Raw genomic sequence first — 22,859 nt, 5'->3', positions numbered from 1 at the left:
ACTTTTGGAAATGACTGATCCTATCATATCTTGTATTCACATTCAGCAAGACCTCCTCTCTTCCCTGTAGTTTGCACAGGGCGAAGTGTGGCACCAAATGTGCCTTGGGACTGTGGGCTCATTATGGCCCCCAGCTAGACAAGGGTGGGCAAACACCTGCTGGTAGCACCAACTAGTTGATAGGAACGTGACAAACCTCAGATATGAGCAAGCTGCCAACATTCTCAGCCCCATCAGGAGTTAAGTACTCCTAGGTGTGCAGCAGCAGCATTGCACAGGCATCGCCATGGCCAGGAAGTTGCCAAATGAGTGACCTGACAACTTTTACCTGCATGCCCGGAGGGCTAGTTAGGTGCCAGCACCCTAAGTCGTTTCGTTTATTGGCCCTCAAAGCTCCTACCAGGTACCAGAGTTGCTCTCGCTGACGGTATGTTCTGCTGCACCTGTGTTTCTGCCAGCTGGTGTTAAGTCCCTCCGCACAGACTCTGCCCCACATCGGATGGTCCTGTCCAGGTGTGTTCCCTGGCTGTCAGGTTTGAGGCTGTTGGGACACAGAAGCGATGGTTTCTCTCTGTGTAAAAGAAACCTTTAAGTATGACCTAACTTAAGGGCCTACCTGTAGGGGAGGCTGCACAGCTGAACATGCCACACACTAGGAAGCAAAACAGACCCCAACCCCCTGCCTCATTTATGGGGCTCCTTCCTCAGCTGGCTTCTGAGGTTCTCAAATCTCTGCATTATAGGGAGCCTGCACATCTATCTGGAAGGGGAAATATCCAGTAGTGAAGCAAGGTGGCAGCCAAAGACTGAGGTAACACTTTCTGAAAGATCAAGTAGCGAGGCCAAAGGAAATTAAATATCAGAAGTGGGGGCCTTGAGCCTAGAAATGTAATCAAAGCCTGGGTAAGAGTTTGGCCAATGTTGGGGTCAACAGCGCAAGTGCAGAGTGAAGCTGGAAAGTCCCTGAGCATCTGAGCTAAGCACAGGGCGCTGCCAGATCACACTGGCAACCAGTCTCTGCTGAGCAGCTCAGGAATTACCAACTGACTCTTTCCTGCAAAGGAGATGCCTAGAATGGAGGGACCTGAAGTCCAAACCATCTGATAAAAAAATCTATCATGCATCAGGATTTCTACTTCACCGTCATATCATGTGCATCCACCTGCTGTAAAACCAGCAACACAGCTCTTACACCATGTTACTGCAAGGGAGAATCAAAGAGCTGGAGTGCTTAGAATGAGAAGAGTTGCAAGGTTCACACTCCCCAAATATCAACTCATAATTGACAGCATAGGTATAATTGTATTTCTTTAAGAATATAAATACATAATGAGGATTTCCACTGAGAAGCCATATTTTTATTTATTTAGGAAACATGTAAGTTGAATTCTGCTGGAATGTCTCCATACAATGGATACTCCAGGAGTCAACAGTGCACAGATTTTTTGGAAGTGCCACATTCAGAGCAAGTTAACATGACCTTAAAAGCCAACTTCAAGACAACTCTCCCACAGACACAAGGTATTGTCTGTGAAACAGAATATGAGACACAAGGCATCGCGTGACATCAGGTAGCACAATTCTGTTTATTGGCCTTTCCTCAAGAACTCTTAACTCACCATTAGGCAAAGGAGTGCATACAAGATGTACAAGATTAAAAGAGACTTCTTTATCATTGTATTCTGTGGCATGAAGGCCCACAGCCTTTGGGCTGGTGTGTTTTTTGTTTGTTTTTTTAAAAGGATATGTTTTTACTCTGGCTGAGGTGTTACAGTTCAGAGGACAACCTGCTGTCTACAGGAAATGTCTTGAGAAAATTAAAAGTGGACACAGCTATTTACTAGGCTGTTTTACTGAACAAACACTGCCAGCTGCACTGATACCATTGTACCAGACACTTGTCAGCTTGTGAAGCCCCAAGTTTATAACGACAATAGGAAATCTGACTGCAGAGTGAGGAGGATGGAGAGAAGTGGTTGGAGTTTCTTCCCCCTCGCAAGAGATTCCTGCTTGCTGTTAACTTTTGTTTGTGTACTTCAGTACAGCTGTGATGACCTACAACAGAGGTTCTGCCCTAGACATACATAGCTTGCCCACAGTCTGACTCAATGCGCTAGTAACTTTCATAGATAATATTAAAACCCAGGGTTTGTCTCCCCATATCCTTCACATGATGCTCTGTCTGTTCACATCCACATCGTACGCTGATGAATTGGAACAGCCTCGGCCAAAATCAATAAAAATGCCTTCAGAATCAGAGTCAATCGACTCCAAAATTTGATCCACTATGTTCTCAGGGCTTGAAGAAGGAACTGGAATCAAGGAAGGGTCCCTGTCCAGCTCAAAAGACCTATGAGGGTCGTCCATTGAGTGGAAGAGTCCTTTCTGTTGTTCAGCTGTGCTGAGTTTGCCGGAGCATTGCACTGAGCCAGTGCTGGGCCTCTCCTGGTCTCCTGACAGCAAGCTCTTTGTGGCTGTCATGGAGCTCTTGGAGCCGTTGTCCATAATGGTGGTGAGGTTGGAGTATCCCTGGAGCTCCAGACAGGAGGTCATTTCCGAAACGGAGTGCCTTCGGATGCCTGTTCCGTTGGCAGCCATACCCTCGGTTTCGTACTCGGCCACTGGTGTCAGCAGTGGATTGTTGTAGCTTTTTGATCGCACCACAGGGTTCTTGGCGAGGATGTCACCCGATTTTGAACGCCTGAAGAACCGCTTCTCTGTAAACAGAGAAAGATCCAGAGTAATATCTACAGTGTCTCCTATTTTTGTGGGACTAATAATTACAGGTGTTCAAAATAAAAGTGAAGGCCTAAATAGTAATGAGCTTTTCTTGAATGACAGAAACTTTTATAAAAGAATACATTTTTTTTGTTTTGTAGATCTATGCACTTCAGATTTTCCAGATTTCTTCAGCATATCGAACACCCCAAACCTACCTTTATAAATAATAGCTGTTATTCCCTTATATTCATACAACTTCAGCAACTAGAGTAAAACAGTAAATATTGTGGGAGACCTGGTACACTATTTCAAATACTTCCTTTAGACAAGAACAGAAAGTGCAATTCTGTTCCTGTTCAGGCTAGAAAGGTCATCACTAATTTCTAGTAGTTGAAATTTAGCTTTTCCACCCACCCTGTGAAAATGAGGTCTCTTCAGATTTGGTGCATAAGGCTTAAGATACGCAGTCTTACTAATAATTCTGTAAAAACTTAAGTTCAAAGCATTATTTGGAGACCACACAAGGAGAGAGCAGCAAGAGTGTTTGGAACTGTGAACTGGGAGGCAGTGCCCAAAGCAACCTTTTTGGGGAACAAAGCTGCCCTCAGTCCAGCACTGACTGTAGGAACGCTGCTGTTAACCAAGTGGGCTCTTTCCAAAGAATGAGCAGCAGGTGGCAGCAAATCAGCACGGAGATGTGCCACCAGTGGTTTAGGGCTGGAGCGCTCCCCAGCAGCTAGATCGAAGTGACCACCATGCAAACTTTTCCCAGCAGCTAGATCGAAGTGACCACCATGCAAACTTTTTGCAGATCTCAGTGCTCAGACTCACTTATGATAAAAAAAAAAAAAAAAAAAAAAAAAAAAAAAAAAAAGGGTGTGAATAACAGATCTCGCTTTTAGAATCATAGAATAGTTTGGGTTGGAAGGGACCTTCAAAGCTCATCTAGTCCAACCCCCCTGCAATGAGCAGGGACATCTTCAACTAGATCAGGTTGCTCAGAGCTCCGTCCAGACTGGCCTGGAATGTCTCCAGGGATAGGGCATCCCTGGGCAACCTCGGCCAGTGTTTCACCCCGCTCAGTGTAAAAAATTCCTTCCTCATGTCTAGTCTGAAGCTTTCTTACTGCTACTCTCACTCTGCCATCCCCATGAAGAGGCCATGGCTGGAGAAGGGGATCTAGTTACACTCTGGAAGTCAACCACAGCTACTGCATAAATTGTCTGCTTTAAATCAGGATGTTTGTATATGTTCCCCTGCAAACCACACAATTTCCTTTACAAATGCCATTCTCTTCTAAAACTCTACCTACAGATAATTATGTGATTACCTGGACACAAATTCCAATCATACGCCTTACTACTAGAAAAGCCAGTTTCTGTACTTAAGACTGCATTTTGCAATTGTGTCTGCCTCAGCAGCGAAATCAACTGAGCCAAGTTCACTTTTGGACTTTTTGTTTGTTAGCATTTTCACCTGGCAAACAGAAGAGGTTCTCTGGGGCTCCCCTGCCACTGAACTCTGGCTTTTTGGTCACACCAGGGCTCAGCTGCAGGGGAAGGCTGGGTGTGCTGGCCAGACAGGGAAGAAAAGCGGTCAGTGGCCTCACCAGTCCCAAGGACAGTATGTCACAGCTTTAAACCATGCTACCAAAATAGCTGGACAGAACTAGATGTGCTAGTTTAAAAGCAGCAGAGACTTAACACACTCAGCTGCCCTGGATCCAGGTTCATTGACTACAGTAAGATCTATCCAGGGGTACTGCTACAGATCTAAATGCCAAACTGCAGCAAGAGGAAGCACCCAGTCCACCAAAACCTTCCTATTTTCTGCAGTCATGTAATGCAACAATCCATTTCACTGGAATTTTGTTTTCTTTGGTTGTTTTTTTGTCCTGGCAAACAAAAGCTTGTATTCAGAAAACATCAATTTGGGGCTCCATTTAAATGCTTGTGGCCTTTTAATGGCAAGCAATGAATTCAAAGTAGTAATCCTAACTATTTTCCATAAATAACTGGCCTCTATTCATTCATGTAAAACTGATCTGTTTCTTAAATGCCTATTGCAATATAACCATTTTTCCATTCAGTTTCAAGGGAAAATCAACTACCTTATTGACAGTTTCTGACAAGCAAACAGATTAAATTGACTGCATAGAAAACACACAACTGAACTTTTCCCCTCTGTTTTCTCTATTCAAGCACACTGTCACAGTATTTACATCAAAATACTCAGGTACTATCCCATTTCCTTTTTGATTTACACTGGTAGTATCCCCCTTGCATTTTCATCAGATTTAATGGTACATGGAATATTCAAAAGACTTTCATCTTGGCCAAATCTTGCCTTCACAGAAGTCACTGAATACTTCAGAGCTCAAGGAATCATAGAAAATTAGCTGGAAGGGACTCAAGAAAGTAACTCACTCTCAGCCTCTGCCATCAGGTAGGACCACGTTTACCCACCTTGCTCCTTCTGGATGGCTGTGGTACATAACATGTACATAGCACTTCTATCTGTGAAGATTCAACAGCCTCCAGAGGTGGTTTTTGTGACAATAGAGATATTTCCTTCCATATAATCTGAATTTCCCGGGCTATGTGTGCTCCACTCTATTTTTCTTATCTCCAGTGTGATGGAGAACAGCTTATTACCTTCCACTTTGCAGAAAGCTTTTTCTGATTCAAAGGCTTATCAGTTAGTCTTCTCTAAGACAAATTCCTACTTTCTTCCCTGCTTTAACTAGCCTTGAATGACCTTTGTGTGCTAATGAACAGACATTACTTGGGACTCTAGACAGAGCTTCTTGCTTATTCCTCTCACTGTCCATAAAGCATCCTGCGTTAAAGCTCTTGCATTAAAAGGTAGAATGGAAATGCTAAACACGCTCTAGATTCACAGATTTATTAATGAGCACTGTTATGATGATCTGTTTTCATCTTCTGCCACAACCAAGTTTTGCTGTGATTTTGCACACTGCAAAGAGCATAGCCTTAGCAAAGGAGCCTGACCATGTTGTGTTAGTACTGGCAGCCTCCTCTCATGTGGGCCCTGGCCCTGTGTGGACAAAGGTTTTGGTAGAGCCCTCTTTGCTGTGTCAAATAGAGCTTTTCTTAGTCTTACCCAAGATACAGGAAGAGTGCGTGAAGGGTCCGTCACTGGAATACAGACCATATGTGCCCAAGTAAGGAGAAACTACTTTCTGGATCAGGGATTCCAGTTTCAAATAATCTTCAGTCACACCTTTTGACTCATGAACCCCCTGAAAGACAGAAAATATCCAAGATGAGCACTGTCCTCTCCAACCACAAGCTTTCCTTGCTCAACAGGCCAAGTAGAGATGCAACAAGCATTTTCACAAAGTTACATAGCAAAGGTGCACCATGATCCAATACTGGTTTGTTACTACAGCCAATTCCTTTTACTGTAAAACGAAGAGAAGTGAGTCAAACCAGAGAGACTCACCATGCAGGCACTGCACAAATGTTCAGAAAGAGGCAGTAACTACTTCCAGGACATTTAAATCCAGAAAGGTACATCCTGCTTAGTGCAAAGGCACCCAGGGAGGATGGAGGATGCGGTCTATGAAGATGAATTTAAAATATCCCTGGACTTTTTGTTATTGCAATCTTACACTGACTGGCTGAACAAACCACCACCGAGTGCTGCACCAGCAGCTGGTACCACAGGGTGTCACTGCCATCTAAGTAATGTTTAACCTGCCAGCAGGCTTAAGAAAACGGTGGAAACTGAGACTTGCAGGACTATTCCAGGATATTTTCAACAAGAAATACTGCTAGTGGAGAGGCTGGTATCTCTTTCCTCACCCCCTCCCTGGCACTTGCCATTGTCCAGGCAAAAGTCACATTATAACTAGCATGGTAAGACCCACCCATAGGCAAAACCTTTTGCTTTAGCTGTTTATTCTGCGCTTCCCCGCCACAAATGGGCTTATATAAGGCTGCAGAGGTGACAGGAAAACCCTGTGGAGCTGTAGTCTTCCTTCCACATACAGCTGCAGCATGTGTGCTACTGCGTTGAGCCCTGTATAATCATGCATACGATTCCTCTTGCAACCCACAGTAAATACACATTTTAGTGCGTTGCTATGTGGCCATATGTTTGATGTTATCTTCTTGCAGAATTAAGATCCTAAATGTCATACTCAGCAAGAAGTTTGCTTGAATTCAGCAGAATTCCAGATTTCACAATATGTCCCTGAATTGTTGTAAAAAGAAACACGTTGGCATGAAAGCCTCCAGAGAGCAACACGCAGATGAAATGAGTAAAATTGCAACACTTCCTTCAGCATGCGGAAGGATGCTCGTGTTCAGGATGCATTCGCTGCTCACTGTGATTCATCAACCAGTGTCTATTGAGAGACGATCAGCCTGCAACGTGTCTGTGAATGGCGTCCTTCACCCCTCGGCTGCTGCGCTGCCTGCACGCCGCCTGGCGTTACTTGGTAAAAGTTTATGAATGGAAAATCAGTAACAGCCAACAGAGAATGGATGGAATTTGGATTTCAACTCAGCAGGTTTTAAATAGTGAATAACAACCTTTGGAGATACGTTCTGTCCTGTAAAACTTCGGGAGAATCACAAATACAAATATGAACATAAGGGCACATACAGTGAATCTGAAAGCTTGCAGACACCAAAGTAACAGTAGAATGAACCCACAGCTATTTGACCAATTTAAACCAGATAAAAATATTATAAAACAGTAAAAATACTATAAAAATATTCCTATGTTGAATAACTCTGAAGACTTAGTGAAAGTGCATGTATTATTTCTAAGTCATTGTTGGCCTACATCAGAGAAAATGTTTCAAATAACAGGAGGAAGGGTCTCAATTTTGACTGTGTTGAGATCTGCTCTGGGGTTTTCCCTCCTGTCTTGCTGGGATTTAGCCAAGATTTTTTCAGCCCTTAGAAGGGCAACACGCCTGTTATCTTACTGCGTATTCATGATCACATCAAGCTCATAACTCACTGGCAAAGGCCAGGGCATTAGGCCATCTGCTCTGGGCTGCCACACCAATTACCTATGGAACTGGCTTTCTAAATGTGATATATCATTCCGGTGGCAAAAACCAGTGATATTTAGCATTGCTCATGCCCAGACTTTGGGGTAAGGCTTTATTTACTTCTCTGCCATTGAGGTATTTTTGATTCTTGTGAAAGACCACAGCCAAACATCAACCGTGGAGAATGGAACCCAGTAATTTGCTAGTACCATGCCACGCAAAAAATAACTATTAGCAGAACTGCAACACTGTACAAGGGGTAAAGGTGTCCTTGTCCAGGGGCATCTTAACACTATCTGATTTCCTATCAGCCTCACATGCTTTAAAAGTTACTTTGGTTTCCCTTTTCGTTGTGAATTATTTGTTCTACAATATGTTCCTTCTTACTTAATGAACACCTCAAGAGCCTGAGCTGTATTCTGCATTGACTGCTACTCTGGCAGGGATACAAGGAGGCTTCTAGCAGCTCTGTTGGGTCGGGGTAGGCTCCTGGGGTGAGCTGAGAGGATGGAGACTTGACCACCCAGCTCCAGCTGCTGCGACTCCCCTCCACCACTGGGCCAGGGAGCAGCTGTGTTGGGGGATGGATTCAAGCTGGGAGTGGCTGACAGGCCAGAAGGCTGTGCTGCCATCCAGCAGGTCCTGGACAGGCTGGAGAGTTGGGTGTGGAAAAATTTAATGAAATATAACAAGGGCAAGTGTAGAGTCTTGCACCTGGGCAGGAACAACCCCAGGTTCCAGTATAAGTTGGGGAGTGACCTATTAGAGAGCAGTGTAGGGGAAAGGGACCTGGGGGTCCTGGTGGACAGCAGGATGACCATGAGCCAGCACTGAGCCCTTGTGGCCAGGAAGGCCAATGGCATCCTGGTGTGTAATAGAATGGGGGTGGTTAGTAGATCGAGAGAGGTCCTCCTTCCCCTCTACTCTGCCCTGGTGAGACCACACCTGGAATATTGTGTCCAGTTCTGCACCCCTGAGTTCAAGAAGGACAGGGAACTGCTGGAGAGAGTCCAGCGCAGGGCAACAAAGATGATTAAGGGAGTGGAGCATCTCCCGTATGAGGAAAGGCTGAGGGAGCTGGGTCTCTTTAGCTTGGAGGAGACTGAGGGGTGACCTCATTAATGTTTATAAATAAAGGGTGAGTGTCACGAGGATGGAGCCAGACTCTTGTCAGTGACAACCAATGATAAGACAAGGGGTAATTGGTTCAAATTAGAACACAAGAGGTTCCACTTAAATTTGAGGAGAAACTTCTTCTCAGTAAGGGTAACAAAACACTGGAACAGGCTGCCCAGGGAGGTTGTGGAGTCTTCTACTCTGGAGACATTCAAAACTCGCCTGGACACGTTCCTGTGTAACCTCATCTAGGTGTTCCTGCTCTGGCAGGGAGATTGGACTAGATGATCTTTCGAGGTCCCTTCCAATACTGTGATTCTGTGATTTGCCTTGTCCCTGCAACCACTGCCCTGCAGCTGCTGTGCCTGGAGAGTCCATCAGCTCACTGTTCCCAAGAAACACCCTCTTCACAGTATCACAGTATGTTTGGGATTGGAAGGGACCTCAAAAGATCATCTAGTCCAATCCCCCTGCTGGAGCAGGAACACCTAGGTGAGGTCGCACAGGAATGTGTCCAGGCGGGCTTTGAATGTCTCCAGGGAAGGAGACTCTACAACCTCCCTGGGCAGCCTGTTCCAGTGCTCTGGCACCCCCACTGAGAAGTTCTTTCTCAAATTTAAGTGGAACCTCTTGTGTTCCAGCTTGATCCCATTGCCCCTTGTCCTATCATTGTTTGCCACTGAGAAGAGGCTGACTCTCTTCTCTCAAAATGCCAGCTCCCAAACCACCTGCATCAGCTTCTCCAGTCTTGCCCTCAACCTTCATTCCTGCTCATTCAAGAGCAGTACTTATCTTCACCTCCCTTTTCACTTCAGCATCCTTTAGTTCCCAGCACTGAAGAGGCCAACAAATACCACCTTCACAGTGAAAACCACCTAGTATTAACACAGCCTACCATTAGTCTTATTCCTCAGCTTCGTGGGATGCTTTTCAAAACATACTGAAAAGTCATGAAACATCTGGCATCCGCTGGAGCCACGGTGACTTCTGCTCAGCACTGTGGCACAAACGTGCTGCATCCACCTGCGATATCCTTCCTGTACTGGCCATTGTCCCTGGCCTTCCTGCCAGGGCTGGAGGGGGCAGTTCCCTTAAACCATTTTCTCAGTGTGGAGCTTCTCTGAGAGCAAAAGCATAACAGGCTGCAGATCACGCCCTGAGCTTGTAAAAGAGTGTTTTTCCTGCATTTCTTTCTACTGCGTTATTCAATGACAAACATCCTCTGGGTCTCTATTTAACCAAATAAAAGTACATTCCAGTATTCAGCAAGGACTGTCTCAGCTTTCCAAACACAAACTTTCCATATGACCTGAACGACACTATCACTTACTTGTGAATTACCGCAGCCCAAGTGGCCCAGAGGCAGAGCAGCACCGCACTGCAGTCACTAAGTGCCATTCACTAAGCCAAATGTCCCCTGATCCAGAGCCAGCTGGCCTGTGCTGCAGCTGTGTCGACATGACACAGCAGGGAGGTGTCGCAGCCCCAGGATCCAGGCTGCAGGCTGTCAAAGGTTGGGTCACAGGGGACCCTTGCCTCCCTTTATGAGCTTTTAAGATCATGGCTCAGAAAGGAGGTAGCTGCAGGTTCGTACAACAGGTTAGCTGAAAAATAGCAAAGGTGGTACCAGGGCCATGGGTGCCTCACAACCCTATTGGAGAAAGTAGGGCTTTCCAATTCTGCAATTCTTCCAGCTTCACTGCTTTAGTGAACCCAAGGTGCGGCTGGTGCTGCAGTCAGTGTAGCTGAAGGGCAGCCAGAGGGGAAGCTTGCAGTAACACCAGCCAGGAGCAAGTTGTCCCAGGTCACGAGGAACAGGCAAGGAGCTTCAGGGGGAGGGATGAACAGCTCCTAAGGCAGATCAGCAGCCAAGAGGGCCAACCATGTCCTGGGGTCCATCCAGCACAGCATTGCTAGCTGGGCGAGGGAGGTGATTGTCTCGCTCTGCTCTGCACTGGTGAGGCCTCACCTGGAGCACTGGGTGCAGTTCTGGGTGCCACAGGATAAAAAGGATATAAAGCTACTGGAGAGTGTCCAGAGGAGGCCACGAAGTTGGTGAAGGGTTTGGAGGGGAAGCCGTATGAGGAGCAGCTAAAGTCACTGGGTTTGTTCAGCCTGGAGAAGAGGAGACTGAGGGGAGAGCTGATGGCGGCTACAGCTTCCTCACAAGGGGAGGAGGAGGGGCAGGTGCTGATCGCTTCTCTCAGGCAACCAACAACAGAACCCAAGGGAATGTCAGGAAGATGTGCCAGGGCAGGTTTAGATTGGACATTAGGAAAAGGTTCTTCCCCCAGAGGGTGTTGGAGCACTGGAACAGGCTCCCCAGGGAGGTGTCACAGCCCCAAGCCTGACAGTGTTCAAGAAGAGACTGGACAACACCCTCAGACACATGGTGTGAACTGTGGGGTTGTCCTGTGCAGGGCAGGAGTTGGACTCGATGGTCCTTGTGGGTCCCTTTCAACTCAGGACATTCTATGATTTAGCAAGCCAGAGCAAGCTTCTGTTCTGCTTTAGCTGCCAGCCCCAAGGGTGCACCTAAACTCTTCTTTCTGCCAGACGTTTCTGCCCCATCCGTTGCGACATATGAAATCATGTGTTTCTGTGACATCAAATTCAGTGAGAAGGCACTTCTGGTGAAGTCTGGGATGGAGCAAAGTATGGTTCTAAATACTTCATAGATCTATATATAAATATAGATAGATATACATGTATAGATATCTATACATCTATCTACATGGATATCTATACATACTAAACGTATATTAAGTCCTTTTTAGATCCTTTTGCAATAAAATAATTCTAAAAAGTATTTTTCTGTTATTTTGGCAGCTCATGGTTCTTCTTCTGCTTACTGGTTGATGCCTTACTAGTTTGGTACGTCACTACACAGCCCTAAAGCAAAAGTCAGATCTAGCAGGCTGGCTGCTTAGCTTGCAGGAAGCTGTATCATAATTTGAAAGAAAAAAGAAAACTTGGAGCATTATCCATAAAACAGAGACTCTACCCTTATCTTTAATGCAGTATTTGCTCTGCAGACATGCAAAAACTTACTTTAAAAGATAATCGTGACCTTTCATGAACCCAATTTCATTTTCGCAGGAGAGTTTTATGCTTCTCAGCAAGTGTTAGATGTATCTATTAAATTCCTTTCAAAGGCCTTGCCTGACCTATTTATTTCTCAATTGAGGGCCAAAATAGCTCAATATCAGATAGCTGGAAGTACCTCAGTACTTCTGGAAGAATGTAGCTGCTGGATCAAATCCTCATCTTCGTCACACTATTTTGAAATGCAACAAGAGCCACCTCATTATCTTTGGAAGGACTATAATGCAGTATTATTACAAGAGTCTGCTCTGCTCTCAAGAAATGGATAATAGGGGATTTGAGTCCTGAATATGTGAATACCATTGCAAATGGAAAAGGTGTATACTCAGCATCAAGAAGGGAGATACGTATTTCTGCATGTAACACAGTATCCAAGTCCCTTACTTCATTAATTTGTAATCAAATCATTTGGAAAAAAATAATTGTATGTAGTTGTTTGAAAGCATCAAAAGGACCCCCTGCACTACTATTTTTGAGATGTAGATCTGTAAGCACTCCTAGAAGGGCCATATCCCCTATAAGACTGTAGGTTATTGAGGTAGCTACTTTATGAAGTTATTGCCCTGGTTGCTGGACTACAGCACTGGCCACGTGCGTGGCTCCTGTTGCTGCACTGAGGTATGTTGCTGGAACAAAACATTCCTTGTGCTTGGGAACAAAACCCGGTGAGTCAAACCCATGCCATTCCAGCGAGAATGGACGCACCGAACTACTCAGGTTTCCATCCCTGTAATTTAGTAAGTTAACCACAAACTGCTACTGAGGTTTTAAAGGACACAAAGGTTTTATATGGAAGCACAGGGGAAAGCATAAATTCATATTTCGGCACTACTAATAAGCAGATACCTTCAGAAGAATAGCAAGGGGTTTAGTACTCCCACTTAAGGCCACAGCCTCTTTTTTCAATATACAGGACTTTTCCAAGCCTCAAAGTCGTCCTAATGGGGATGTCACTCTGGGCAGGCATGAAGAGTCCTCCTCAAACACAACCTTAAAACGTGCCTAAGGCTAAGGTTTATAGATTTAACCTTTTGCATGTTGTATAGTGAAGATGGATTGCTTTGAAGATTTTTTTAATGAACATATGTTCTAACAAAAAATACTATTAAGCCATTATAAACATCATATTATACCTAAGTGTAGGTTATGTGACTTGCAAAGTTGCCAGAAACCTAATCCCTACCTTGGTAACATTTGCCACAATTTTTCTTATCAAAAACTTATTATGTGTCCTTGCTTTATTTTACCACAGCAATGAAATAACCACAATCATAACTCTTTATTTCTGTGTCCCATTACATTCATTTTCAACACCCTGCTCTTTTCTTCATAGGCAGTGAACAGTGATAGTGGCACACAGGCAGGTGGATCTGCCACCGATCCAATGAGGTGTAAAATGTAAGCCAGCCTGCAGCCTTTGCCCCGTACAAATAGGCGGCCATTGCTGAATACTCCCCAAGGCTCCAGCTCCATCTTGTTATCCATCACCATAACAGAAATCCTATCAATTTTGGTTAAAAAAAAAAGACACCTATAATATAACTGGATATTATCAGTGCTTCCAAATGAACACTCTGAAGTGACCACAAACCTGGCTGCACCAAACCCAGCCCATTGGGGAGGTGTTCAGGCTGTGAGTTGCAAAGAAGCCCAGAAATTAATCATCTCCTGCCAACCACTTTCCACGTGGTGTTGGCTACTTCACTTCTTCAGGCTCTGTTAAGATGCCCAGACAACAGTCCCAGCCATGAAAAACTGTTTAGGCTGCTGATGGTCTGGTACATCTCAGCAGGCAGCCCAGCTAAATCAGGACACAGAGTTCTAGTTTTGCCATTTTCCCATAACCAGATGCAAGGCACCTTAAGGAAAAGACCTTGCTTGTGAAACCCTGGCATGTGGCAGAAAGGGAGCTGGTTTTCTGTATCATTTGCTGCTTCTATCTATCTCACTTCTCACCCAAAAAACTGGGTGTGAAGCTGCTCGTCTCCTTTTTACCAGTATTACGAAGCAAAAAGGTGACAAAACCTCACTGCTTTGGTGGCCAAAACTGGTGTTAAATCCCTACTGTTAAAAACCTGCCTAGGGAGACTAATAATAAAAAACAGCCCTAGGAGCAGAGACTGCTCCTGAGTGATGGAGCAAGCTGAATCAGTTTCTGCCCTTCTGCTCCATGAATTACAGCCCACTCACAAGTGCTTGTCAGCACAGCACCAAGTAGAACAAAGATGAAATTTTCCTCTCCAGCACTCCTGGTGGGCAGAGCAGCCACCAGCAGAAGAATGGTATATTCACCACTTCATCCAACTCCCTTGAAATCTTGAGAATTGGCAGGTTTCATTGACTGAAAAATGATTTACCCTAAAAATCCAGCAATGCATTGCCCTCTTGATGGCTGGTAAGACACCAGCCCAGAGGACTGAGCACATAAATCACAATAGTTAGAGACAAGAGAGCTACAGCTAAAGCTGTCATGTCCTCTGGCTACCAGGCACACCTGAAGGGGATGTCTCATGCATGCCAAGAGGCTAGAAATAATTTTAGCTGCTGGCTGTTCTTTTTGCTACCTGCTTCTCCTGGCTTATTATTGTTGATGTTGGGCTCATGTTATTGCACTTCAGTATCTCAGCTCGATCTGGAAGTGGCCATCACTCTCTCATGCCTGACTTCTTTTGTTTTAACCCTTTGCTTTGTTCCCTTGACATCCGTTGTTTCATAATAGCCCAAGTATCCTGAGCTCCTCTTTCAAGCCTTGGGCAAGCCTTCCATCATTTGCTGAACTCCTCTGCTGTATGAGCCTTCCTCTATTCATCTTTACCACAGGCTGCTTCAGTTCTGGTTGGACAACTGCAAGTTGCCCCAGGTAACTCCTCACTCATCTGTGTCTGAAAATAATCGTAAACCACTATTAAACACCAAACTGCTTTTTAACTGACCAGCAGTAACTTGGTGTTTTGCTGAGTACTTGTAAAAGGTCCAAAGTCCTCTACAGCTTCCAGTTCTGACTAAAAGCACCCACCACTAGTAACATCTAGAAATCGTAGTATCACTCAGTTGCTTTTCACTTCTCTCTTTAGCAGAGAGTATTATAGGACCATTCACCTATGAAATTACACTTTAGAAAGCATCTTCAGTGTCTAAGTGTACACTAACAACTGGACAGAACTACTTCATGCCCATCTGCAACTGTAGATGTGCTGAAGTATACACTGGTCACTGATTAAATGACGTAGTACTTAAGCTTTAATACTTCAGCGGATCACCGTGTTTACATGAGTAAGTACTGGTGCAGAAGACTGCCTTCTCTTTCAACTGATAAACTGATGGGGAGCTTTTAAATGAAAAATAGAATAGGAAAAAAAAAAAAAACAGAAATAAAATCTGTCTTTGGACACAGTACTGAAGGAGGCACAGGACATCCTAGAGCTTGACAGAGGAGCAGCTCTACCACTGGGGACACCAAGTGGTAACAGCCACAAGCTAGATCCTGGGTTACCAACCTCTGGGCTCAGGAAAGAAAGGAGCAATAGCCAGACTTCTGGATTATTTAATGAAGTCTTTTCATCGGTCATTACCCGTGGTGACTTGGTGGCCCAGGACAGCCAAGTCCTCTGCCCGTGTGACAGAAAGTGTCTGCGTACAGCTCAGCTCATGGCCAAATTACACACCCCAAACTTCAGTCTGCTCGGGTTTCCTCAGCCTGGGTCCAGCGGGGTGTCCTCAATGGCTGGCATCCACCCTCATCTACCAGCAAAAGGCTGTGACCTACCGCTGGCTGCAGCAGTCCTGACCTGGTGCGATGTGAAAGGAAACACACTGCCGGAAGCGTTGAGAGGGTCAGGCCCAAACGCAAAGTGAGGTCCTGGCCTCATGTACTGCCCTGTCTTAACCACACAGGAAAACAGCTAAGAAATGTAGCTATTTTCTGCTTAAAAGCAGCAGACTCCTTGGAGGAAAGAAGAATGCATTAAGAACCACGTTTCTTTGACTGGCAATGGGTCAGATCAATATGACTGAAAGAAACACACATGCAGCTGTGATAATCTGGGTAATAATAGTTGCCCAACTACTCCCTGGGAAAGCTGAAATTAAAAGTCACAAGACATACCTCAAGGCAAACACAGAATAATATCTATAGTGAAAACACACATTACTCAGCCAACACTACTGATAGATAAGGGTGTGCAGACTGCAGTGCACACCCTGGTGACCACATACACGGCAATATCTGCTTCTTGTTTTAGTCAAAGAGATAGCAGCAGCCTTGCTGGTAAGAGATTTGGAAACCCTTACAGGGCATGACTACTTGTTATCTCACTTTGGTGCATGTAATACCTTTCATTGCATCATACCTGGCCTTCTAGAACTTGAGCAACACAGATCAACCCGGTCTCAGGGAAAGCATGAATCACTGTGGGGAGGACAGGGGACAAATTGGTCACCAGTTCCTGTAATGTGCACCACTGGTGGCACAGCATGTGCTCCCAGTTATGCTATGGGTCACCTTCTGGACTGAGGTCTGCATCCCTCCATCTTCCTTTGAACAGACACGAGTCGATTTAATATCATCTAATAAGTAATCATTCAGTTTCTACTGATCTTGCAATGCTCACACAGAAACCTGTGGCAGCGAAGTTACATTATGGTTTCCTCAGTTGAGAAGACGCTTCAGGAGTGGTTTCCAAGTGTGTAGAATTTCTGTTTTCTCTATAGCACTTTGGAACTTTCATCGACCAAGCCCACCCAGCCCTCCAGCTTTGGAGGAGACCACAGTGGCTCTCGGAGCAGCAATCACTGCCCAAACAGCCGAAGCTGTCCTCTTGTGCACGGCTGTTCAGAGCTGCTGCTCCTACTGCACCACAGACAATCATCAGGAGAGTCTCCTGCTCACACTTACTCCATCTTCAGCCGACATGCACAACACTCTGCTGAAATATTCTTACACCCCTCGCAGGAACTCCCTGAACTCCAACACAAAATCAGGAAGTCCAATTAGGTGGAGATATTTGGCTCCCTCACCCCTAGCTGCTCACTTTTTTCCTGGGAGTCAGCCTCACAGAGCAAATCCCCCAGTATTATACAAATGGAATTAAATCTGTGGAGCAGCATCTGGCCTCCATTTACAAAGGGATTAAATGCAAACTCATGGGTAAACTCATGGAGGTATCAGATGTGATAATGGATTCTTCTCAGCCTTTGCAATCTTGACACCAAGGGTAACACAGTGTGTAGAATAAGCTGTGCAGTGTCAGACCAGAAGCTAACTAAATTCAATGTTTTCTTGCTAACAATCATAGCAGGAGAAGTGCACAGGCAAAAGAAAAATGAAATAGGGCACACTCAGTGCAGGCTTTCTTGTAGAATACGTTAGTGCTTCTGGCAAATAGCGATGTAAAAACTTGGTGCACAGAACTTTGCAGTAGCCCTTAAGCATAAATAATCTCTGCTAGAAATTATTTAACCAACATGATGAAGATGGTCAATAACCGACAGAATAACTAGTTTCCAGAAATAAAGAACTGGCCTACCTACTGAGTCCTCTGAACGGGGGTGAGGATGGATTTCTTTCATGCTTTCACTAAGCACTTTTCTTCTGTAGTTGCAGTCTTCCTGTTTAGGAGGTGAATGAGTGCAATGCTGAACCCTTCTGCTGTCCAACAGAGAAGCAGCAGACTGTTGGCAACAATTATTCTACTTAATTCTGAATGTTAATTGCAGTTAAGTGGAACTACACTGACTGACACCAGCTCACAGTCCAGCCCAAGCCAGCAAGGGTGGAAACGGCGTGAAACCAGATAAGACATGGAGAGAATGATGAATTTTTCCACTTCTATTGATTAAATCCTGCTGTTCAGAGAATCACAGAATGGTTGAGGTTAGAAGGGACCTTGGAGTCATCTGGTCCAATCCAGGGCCACCTAGAGTCAGTTGCCCAGGACCATGTCCAGAAGGCTTCTGAATGTCTCCAAGGAGGGAGACTCCACCACCCTTCTGGGCAACTTGTGCCAGTTTCAGTCACCCTCACAGTAAGACAGGGTTTCCTTATGTTCAGACAGACTGGGCTGTGTTTCCATTTCTGCCCACTGCCTGTGGTCCTGTCACTGAGCACCACTGAGAAGAGCTTTGCTTCATCTTCTTTACCTTCCTCCTTTAGAAATTTGTAACGATTGATAAGATCCCCATCAGCCTTCTCTTCTCCAGGCTGAACAGTCCCAGCTCTCTCAGCCTTTCCTCACATGAGAGATGCTCCTGTGCCTTTATTATCATCTTCATGGTCTCCAGTAAGCCCATGCCTCTCTGGTGCGAAGGAGCCCAGAACTGTACACAGCACTCCAGCTGAGGCCTCACAAGTGCAGAGTAGAGGGGAAAGATCATCTCCCTCGATCTGCTGACAATGCTTCATCTAATGCAGCCCAGAATACCATTAATCTTCTTTGCAGCAAGGGCACACTGCTGGCCCATGTTCTTCCACTAGCTTCAATGGAGCTCCGCATTTCTGGAGGGCTCTCCATCCAAGAGCTTCAAGTCCCACAAAAATGTTGAGTAAACTCTGGGACTTCACTGAGAGGGACTACGAGATCAATTGATAGATTTTGAAGAGACATATGGGTAAAAAGAAATGCCCTGCATCAAACGAACTGGGAGCAGAAAGGGGTCAAGGACTGGGACTTTAATCTTCTTGCTCCTGCTTCTAGCCCACTTGTCTGTGTTTGCCAGGATAGAAAATTTCAGGTACTTCCTCCTGGGTTGCCCTGATGATTCATGCCACTTTCATCCCAAGCAGACAACTCAGACATTTTTTAGGCTTTAGGAAACAAGATTCAAACAGGATCAAAACTGCTTCAAGCAAGGACTACATTTTGCTTTGTGCAAGCCTGTGTTGACGAAGCTCAACCTGATCCACTTAAACTATGTGTGCCCTCTTCCCCACAGAGCTCTCTCTGCAGCAGTCCAAAGGCAGAATGAGAAAATGTGCCTGGGCCAGGGGGGAATGGAGGCCACACCTCTGCAGACCAGAACAAGCTGGAAGAAAGCAGTTTCCCCTCTTGGAGAGCCCTCTCAGCCCAGTGGCGTGGCTTAAGAATTCGTAAGGGAGTAATTTGCAGTAAACCTCTATGCTATGTGTGTTCACAAATAGGTACATCTCATGGCAGGAGGAAATACGAGAAGCAGGACTTGTACATCACATTCTCAATTGCTTTAAGTCAGAATTACCCCTCTCAGGTTAGTAATTGTGTACTGGCTTGCAGCCATGGGAGGCCTTGTCCTATGCATTTTATGCCCATTCCTAGGCACTGGTATCCTTTTTGTACCTGTTGGACAGATGCAGCTGCACAACTCATGTTTGTATCATTATGAGCCCTTGGTAGTGTTGCCCCATGTTCTTTTTTCCTCTCTTCATTCTATCCTAAGACACTAGCATACTGGTAAAGCCTAGAATATTTGAAGGGTTAAATCATGTCTTGTCTCATCTCTGCCTCTTGCTTTTCTCATAGCAACAGCATTCACAGGAGGGAGAAGCTTTCCATTGCCATATTGACAGAAGTCAGCACTTCAGATCCCTGTGACTGCCTCAGAAATAAAGATCTTGTCATATTCACTTTAATCTCCAGCAGGTGCCAAGTTATGTCACTGTCAGTGTGAGAAGCTGCACTGCTTCTCTCTTCCTTTCATTGGTAGCACTGAGACACAGACAAAAGATACGGAAGACAAAACACTCAGACACCGTTTCTGTTCAGCTGGTGAGAGGTTTTTCAAATGGCTCATCTGCAGAAAGATAGCAATGGGGTTTTTCTTTTCAGAAAGGATCAAACACTAAGGAGAGGCTAGTCCTCCCCTGACCCACAGAAACCAAATGTATTATTTTTCTCTAAACTGTTATTAAACATTTTATATGAGACTGCAAAAGATAAAGAAGAAGATGAAGACTGAAGATAAGGAAAAGATATGTAATGATTAGAAGTGAGGAAGTAACTTTGAGGCTTTAAATACAGTGTTTAGAATCCTGCAGAAGCTGAACAGCCAGTTTGCTAACAAAGATCGGCCAAAAATAATAGTATGCACTTCTGCCTTTCATAGTTTTAGGGCTAGAGGTTGTCTGATTCCAGGCTAAGTGACTCCCCTGGGCACAGATGAGAGCTGCAATCTTAGTCAAATAAACTCATGTGACTTTGAAACAATCCACCAAATGAATCCCTGCAGAAGTGACTCTGAAGAGCTGTTTATGGAATAAATTTGAGCTGGAGTTAGTTTGTCTGCATTTACAAATGCTTTGGCACTGCAACATTACAGTCATGGGCAAACACACACATGCACGGAAAGGTGTGTGCAGCCCCATGCAGAGATCGCCCTGTGTGTTACCGAATAATTAGATGTGATGTTTAATGTCCAAGAGAATAAAGCTTCTCAGTTCTTTTTAGGCTCCCTCCCGAAGTTCTTGCTGATCTATATGCATTGAGCTCATCTAACCTTGCTGGGGAATTGATGACTTTTAACTGTGATCATTCAAGTCTTTTACCTAGTCTTGGCTCTGACTGTTTTCCCATTTAACATTTATTACAAAAAAATCCATCTTGCATTTATTTTCAGATGGGTACTCAAACAGAAAAAAGGATGGCAGAGCCCTCCTTCAGTGCTCTTTTGAAGAGGCATCCAAGAAATGCTTTTGAAGAGCTGCTAACATTAACTTCACTGCTGTTACCTACTTCTAAGGATTTCTGATACTGCCTTTCACAGCCACACTCCCCTTTTAAATCATTAATGAACATTTATCCCTCAGCATTCTTCATGCTGCTTCATCCTTTGCAGGTGACTATATCCATGAATTTTCTTCTTTTCTGAAATACACTTGAATAGACTGAGCAGATGCGTCGGCTGCACCTTCTGGATTTTTTTAAATTTTTGCTATTTTTGGTAGCAACACCATATTCATCACCAACAACTCATCCCTGTGAGCCAGAAAGCAGCAGATCACCTCCAGGTGAGCAACCCACTGGGGCTACTGGTAACTGAGCAGTGCATTCCTGAGAGAGCATTTTGTGGTTATTCTCTTGCACGAGGAGACTGAGCTTTCAGAAGTCCCAGAACACAGAAGTTTTAGAAACCAGGTGCCCAGCAGCCTGGGCCTGAGGAAGCCCTCCTGGCTTGCAGTGAAAGCTTTGCTCAAAATAACACATTTCTACAGAATTATTTAATGTCAATAGAAAAGTCTTTGCCAATTCAAAATGCTTCAGAAGTAATCGACTGTACTTAGAACAGAAATCTTCTCTCAGCAACCCAATGTGTAGAGGATAAAAGGAAACAAGGTAATACAAGCATACAAAATCTGATTTGGCAGCCAGAGAGCACCGAGCAGTGTACTCCCCAAATGCAAACATGGATAGGGGTTAGGTATGTGATCACAGGAGTGGCTCTAAAGGACTGACCTTCCCTCTTTCGTCCCTATCACCTGCCAGGGCCATGCACACTGGCAACTCCATGCCCTTGCAAAATTCAGCAGCATTCAGCAATTCTTGCAACCGCCATGGTAGATCTACATGTAATGGAAACCTTTGTGGTTGAAACCAACAGACACTGTGACCTACCTCTTGTCGATATGACTCTACTACTGAAACAATCCCTTTCCCCTCCTCACCCCCCTCAAGGCTGGTTGGTGCTTTAATTCAATTTGCATAATATCACACAGCCATCTCCACAGAATGAGCCTTCTCCTTGTTTCAGTTTTAAATGTTAACAACACAGCTTCATATCAAACAACATTCTAGAGCTTTTCAGGCGAAACTACTGTCCAATTCCTTCTCTACTATACATGGACTTTAGCAGGGCTGCATTAGCTTTGTACTGCCCAAACTTCTGTCCTCATCTGAATCAGACATTTTGAGAAACAGAAATACCCCACTGCTGCTTCCAAGGTTTTGTTCTCTTCAATTGAACAAGGAAACCACAAGAACAGCTCATGAGTGATAAAAAAGCAATGATGTATGCATGTTTTTCTTCTCCAAGAAGGTTGCCAACAGGCAACCTACAACAAGAGGACAAGAAGGACCCTCTAGAGGACATCTAGACCAGTAGGGCAAATGAAGTATTATCTGCCATAAAATTACTTCTAGTATGTTTGTCACCTCGTTTCCTTCTGTCCCCCACGTGTCTGTCCAGATACATCCACGATCTTTTGCATCAGACTACACAATCTTTAGTACAGAGATGCTATTTTCATTGTGTTTATACAGTGCCCAGTACATGAAGGCTCTACACACACAACCCTGTTTTCCCAAAAATAAGACCTACCCTGAAGATAAGCCCTAGCATGATTTTTCAGGATGCTCGAAGTTTAAGGCCTACTCCAAAATTAAGCCCTAGTTACAGTTCACAAGAAAACTCAATTTGAACAGTGCCCAGGCAGCTACACATGTAAAAAAGTAAGCATCTTTTGGAGCAAAAATTAATATAAGATCCTGTCTCATTTTTGGGGAAACAAAGTAGCAAGAAAGGAGGCTTGCAGATACATGGTGGACGGGTAATAGAAGCAGCTGACAGTTCTTAGCTGCTCAAGGAGAGGATATTTAATTGGTTTTATGCAAGAGCCACTTTGAGTACAACAGCTGTATTTTGCAAAATACCTTCCTGACAGATTTCAGCCAGGCTAAACAATGGCTTTTCCTCTTGTCAACATCTGCTTGGATTGCAGCATGCTTGCTTTTTGCTTTGCATTTGCATCAGAGAGCACCAAAGCGCAATCCCCTGCCTAATAACTTCAAACCAGAGGCCTCTGGATCCATTTTGAAGAGCACCTGAGTCAGCAGCAGTCCCCTCCCCTCCCCTCCCTGAACCCTGGGCTTGCCCCACCACAGCTCCCACCCTCGTTCTGATGGGTGGTCGCTTCTCAGCAAAA

The 22,859-nt window shown here is 44.7% G+C and overlaps 1 protein-coding gene across 8 annotated transcripts in view; it reads right to left on the bottom strand.

The window, feature by feature from the left end:
• Nucleotides 1-1,336: 1,336 nt before the first annotated feature.
• Nucleotides 1,337-22,859, bottom strand: part of PRR5 (proline rich 5) — a 97,334-nt gene continuing 75,811 nt past the window's right edge. For all 8 annotated transcript variants that reach the window (XM_065862595.2, XM_071816532.1, XM_071816543.1 and 5 more), the window contains 2 exons: nt 5,845-5,983; nt 1,337-2,717 (listed from right to left, as the gene is read on the bottom strand). In XM_065862595.2, the coding sequence (XP_065718667.1) occupies nt 2,167-2,717; nt 5,845-5,983 (690 nt within the window). In that variant the 3' untranslated portion in view covers nt 1,337-2,166. The remainder of the gene's footprint in view (nt 2,718-5,844; nt 5,984-22,859) is intronic.

This window comes from Patagioenas fasciata, chromosome 1 (assembly GCF_037038585.1).
Source record: "Patagioenas fasciata isolate bPatFas1 chromosome 1, bPatFas1.hap1, whole genome shotgun sequence".
Lineage (NCBI taxonomy): Eukaryota > Metazoa > Chordata > Aves > Columbiformes > Columbidae > Patagioenas > Patagioenas fasciata.
This window is presented reverse-complemented; position numbering and strand designations above follow the sequence as displayed.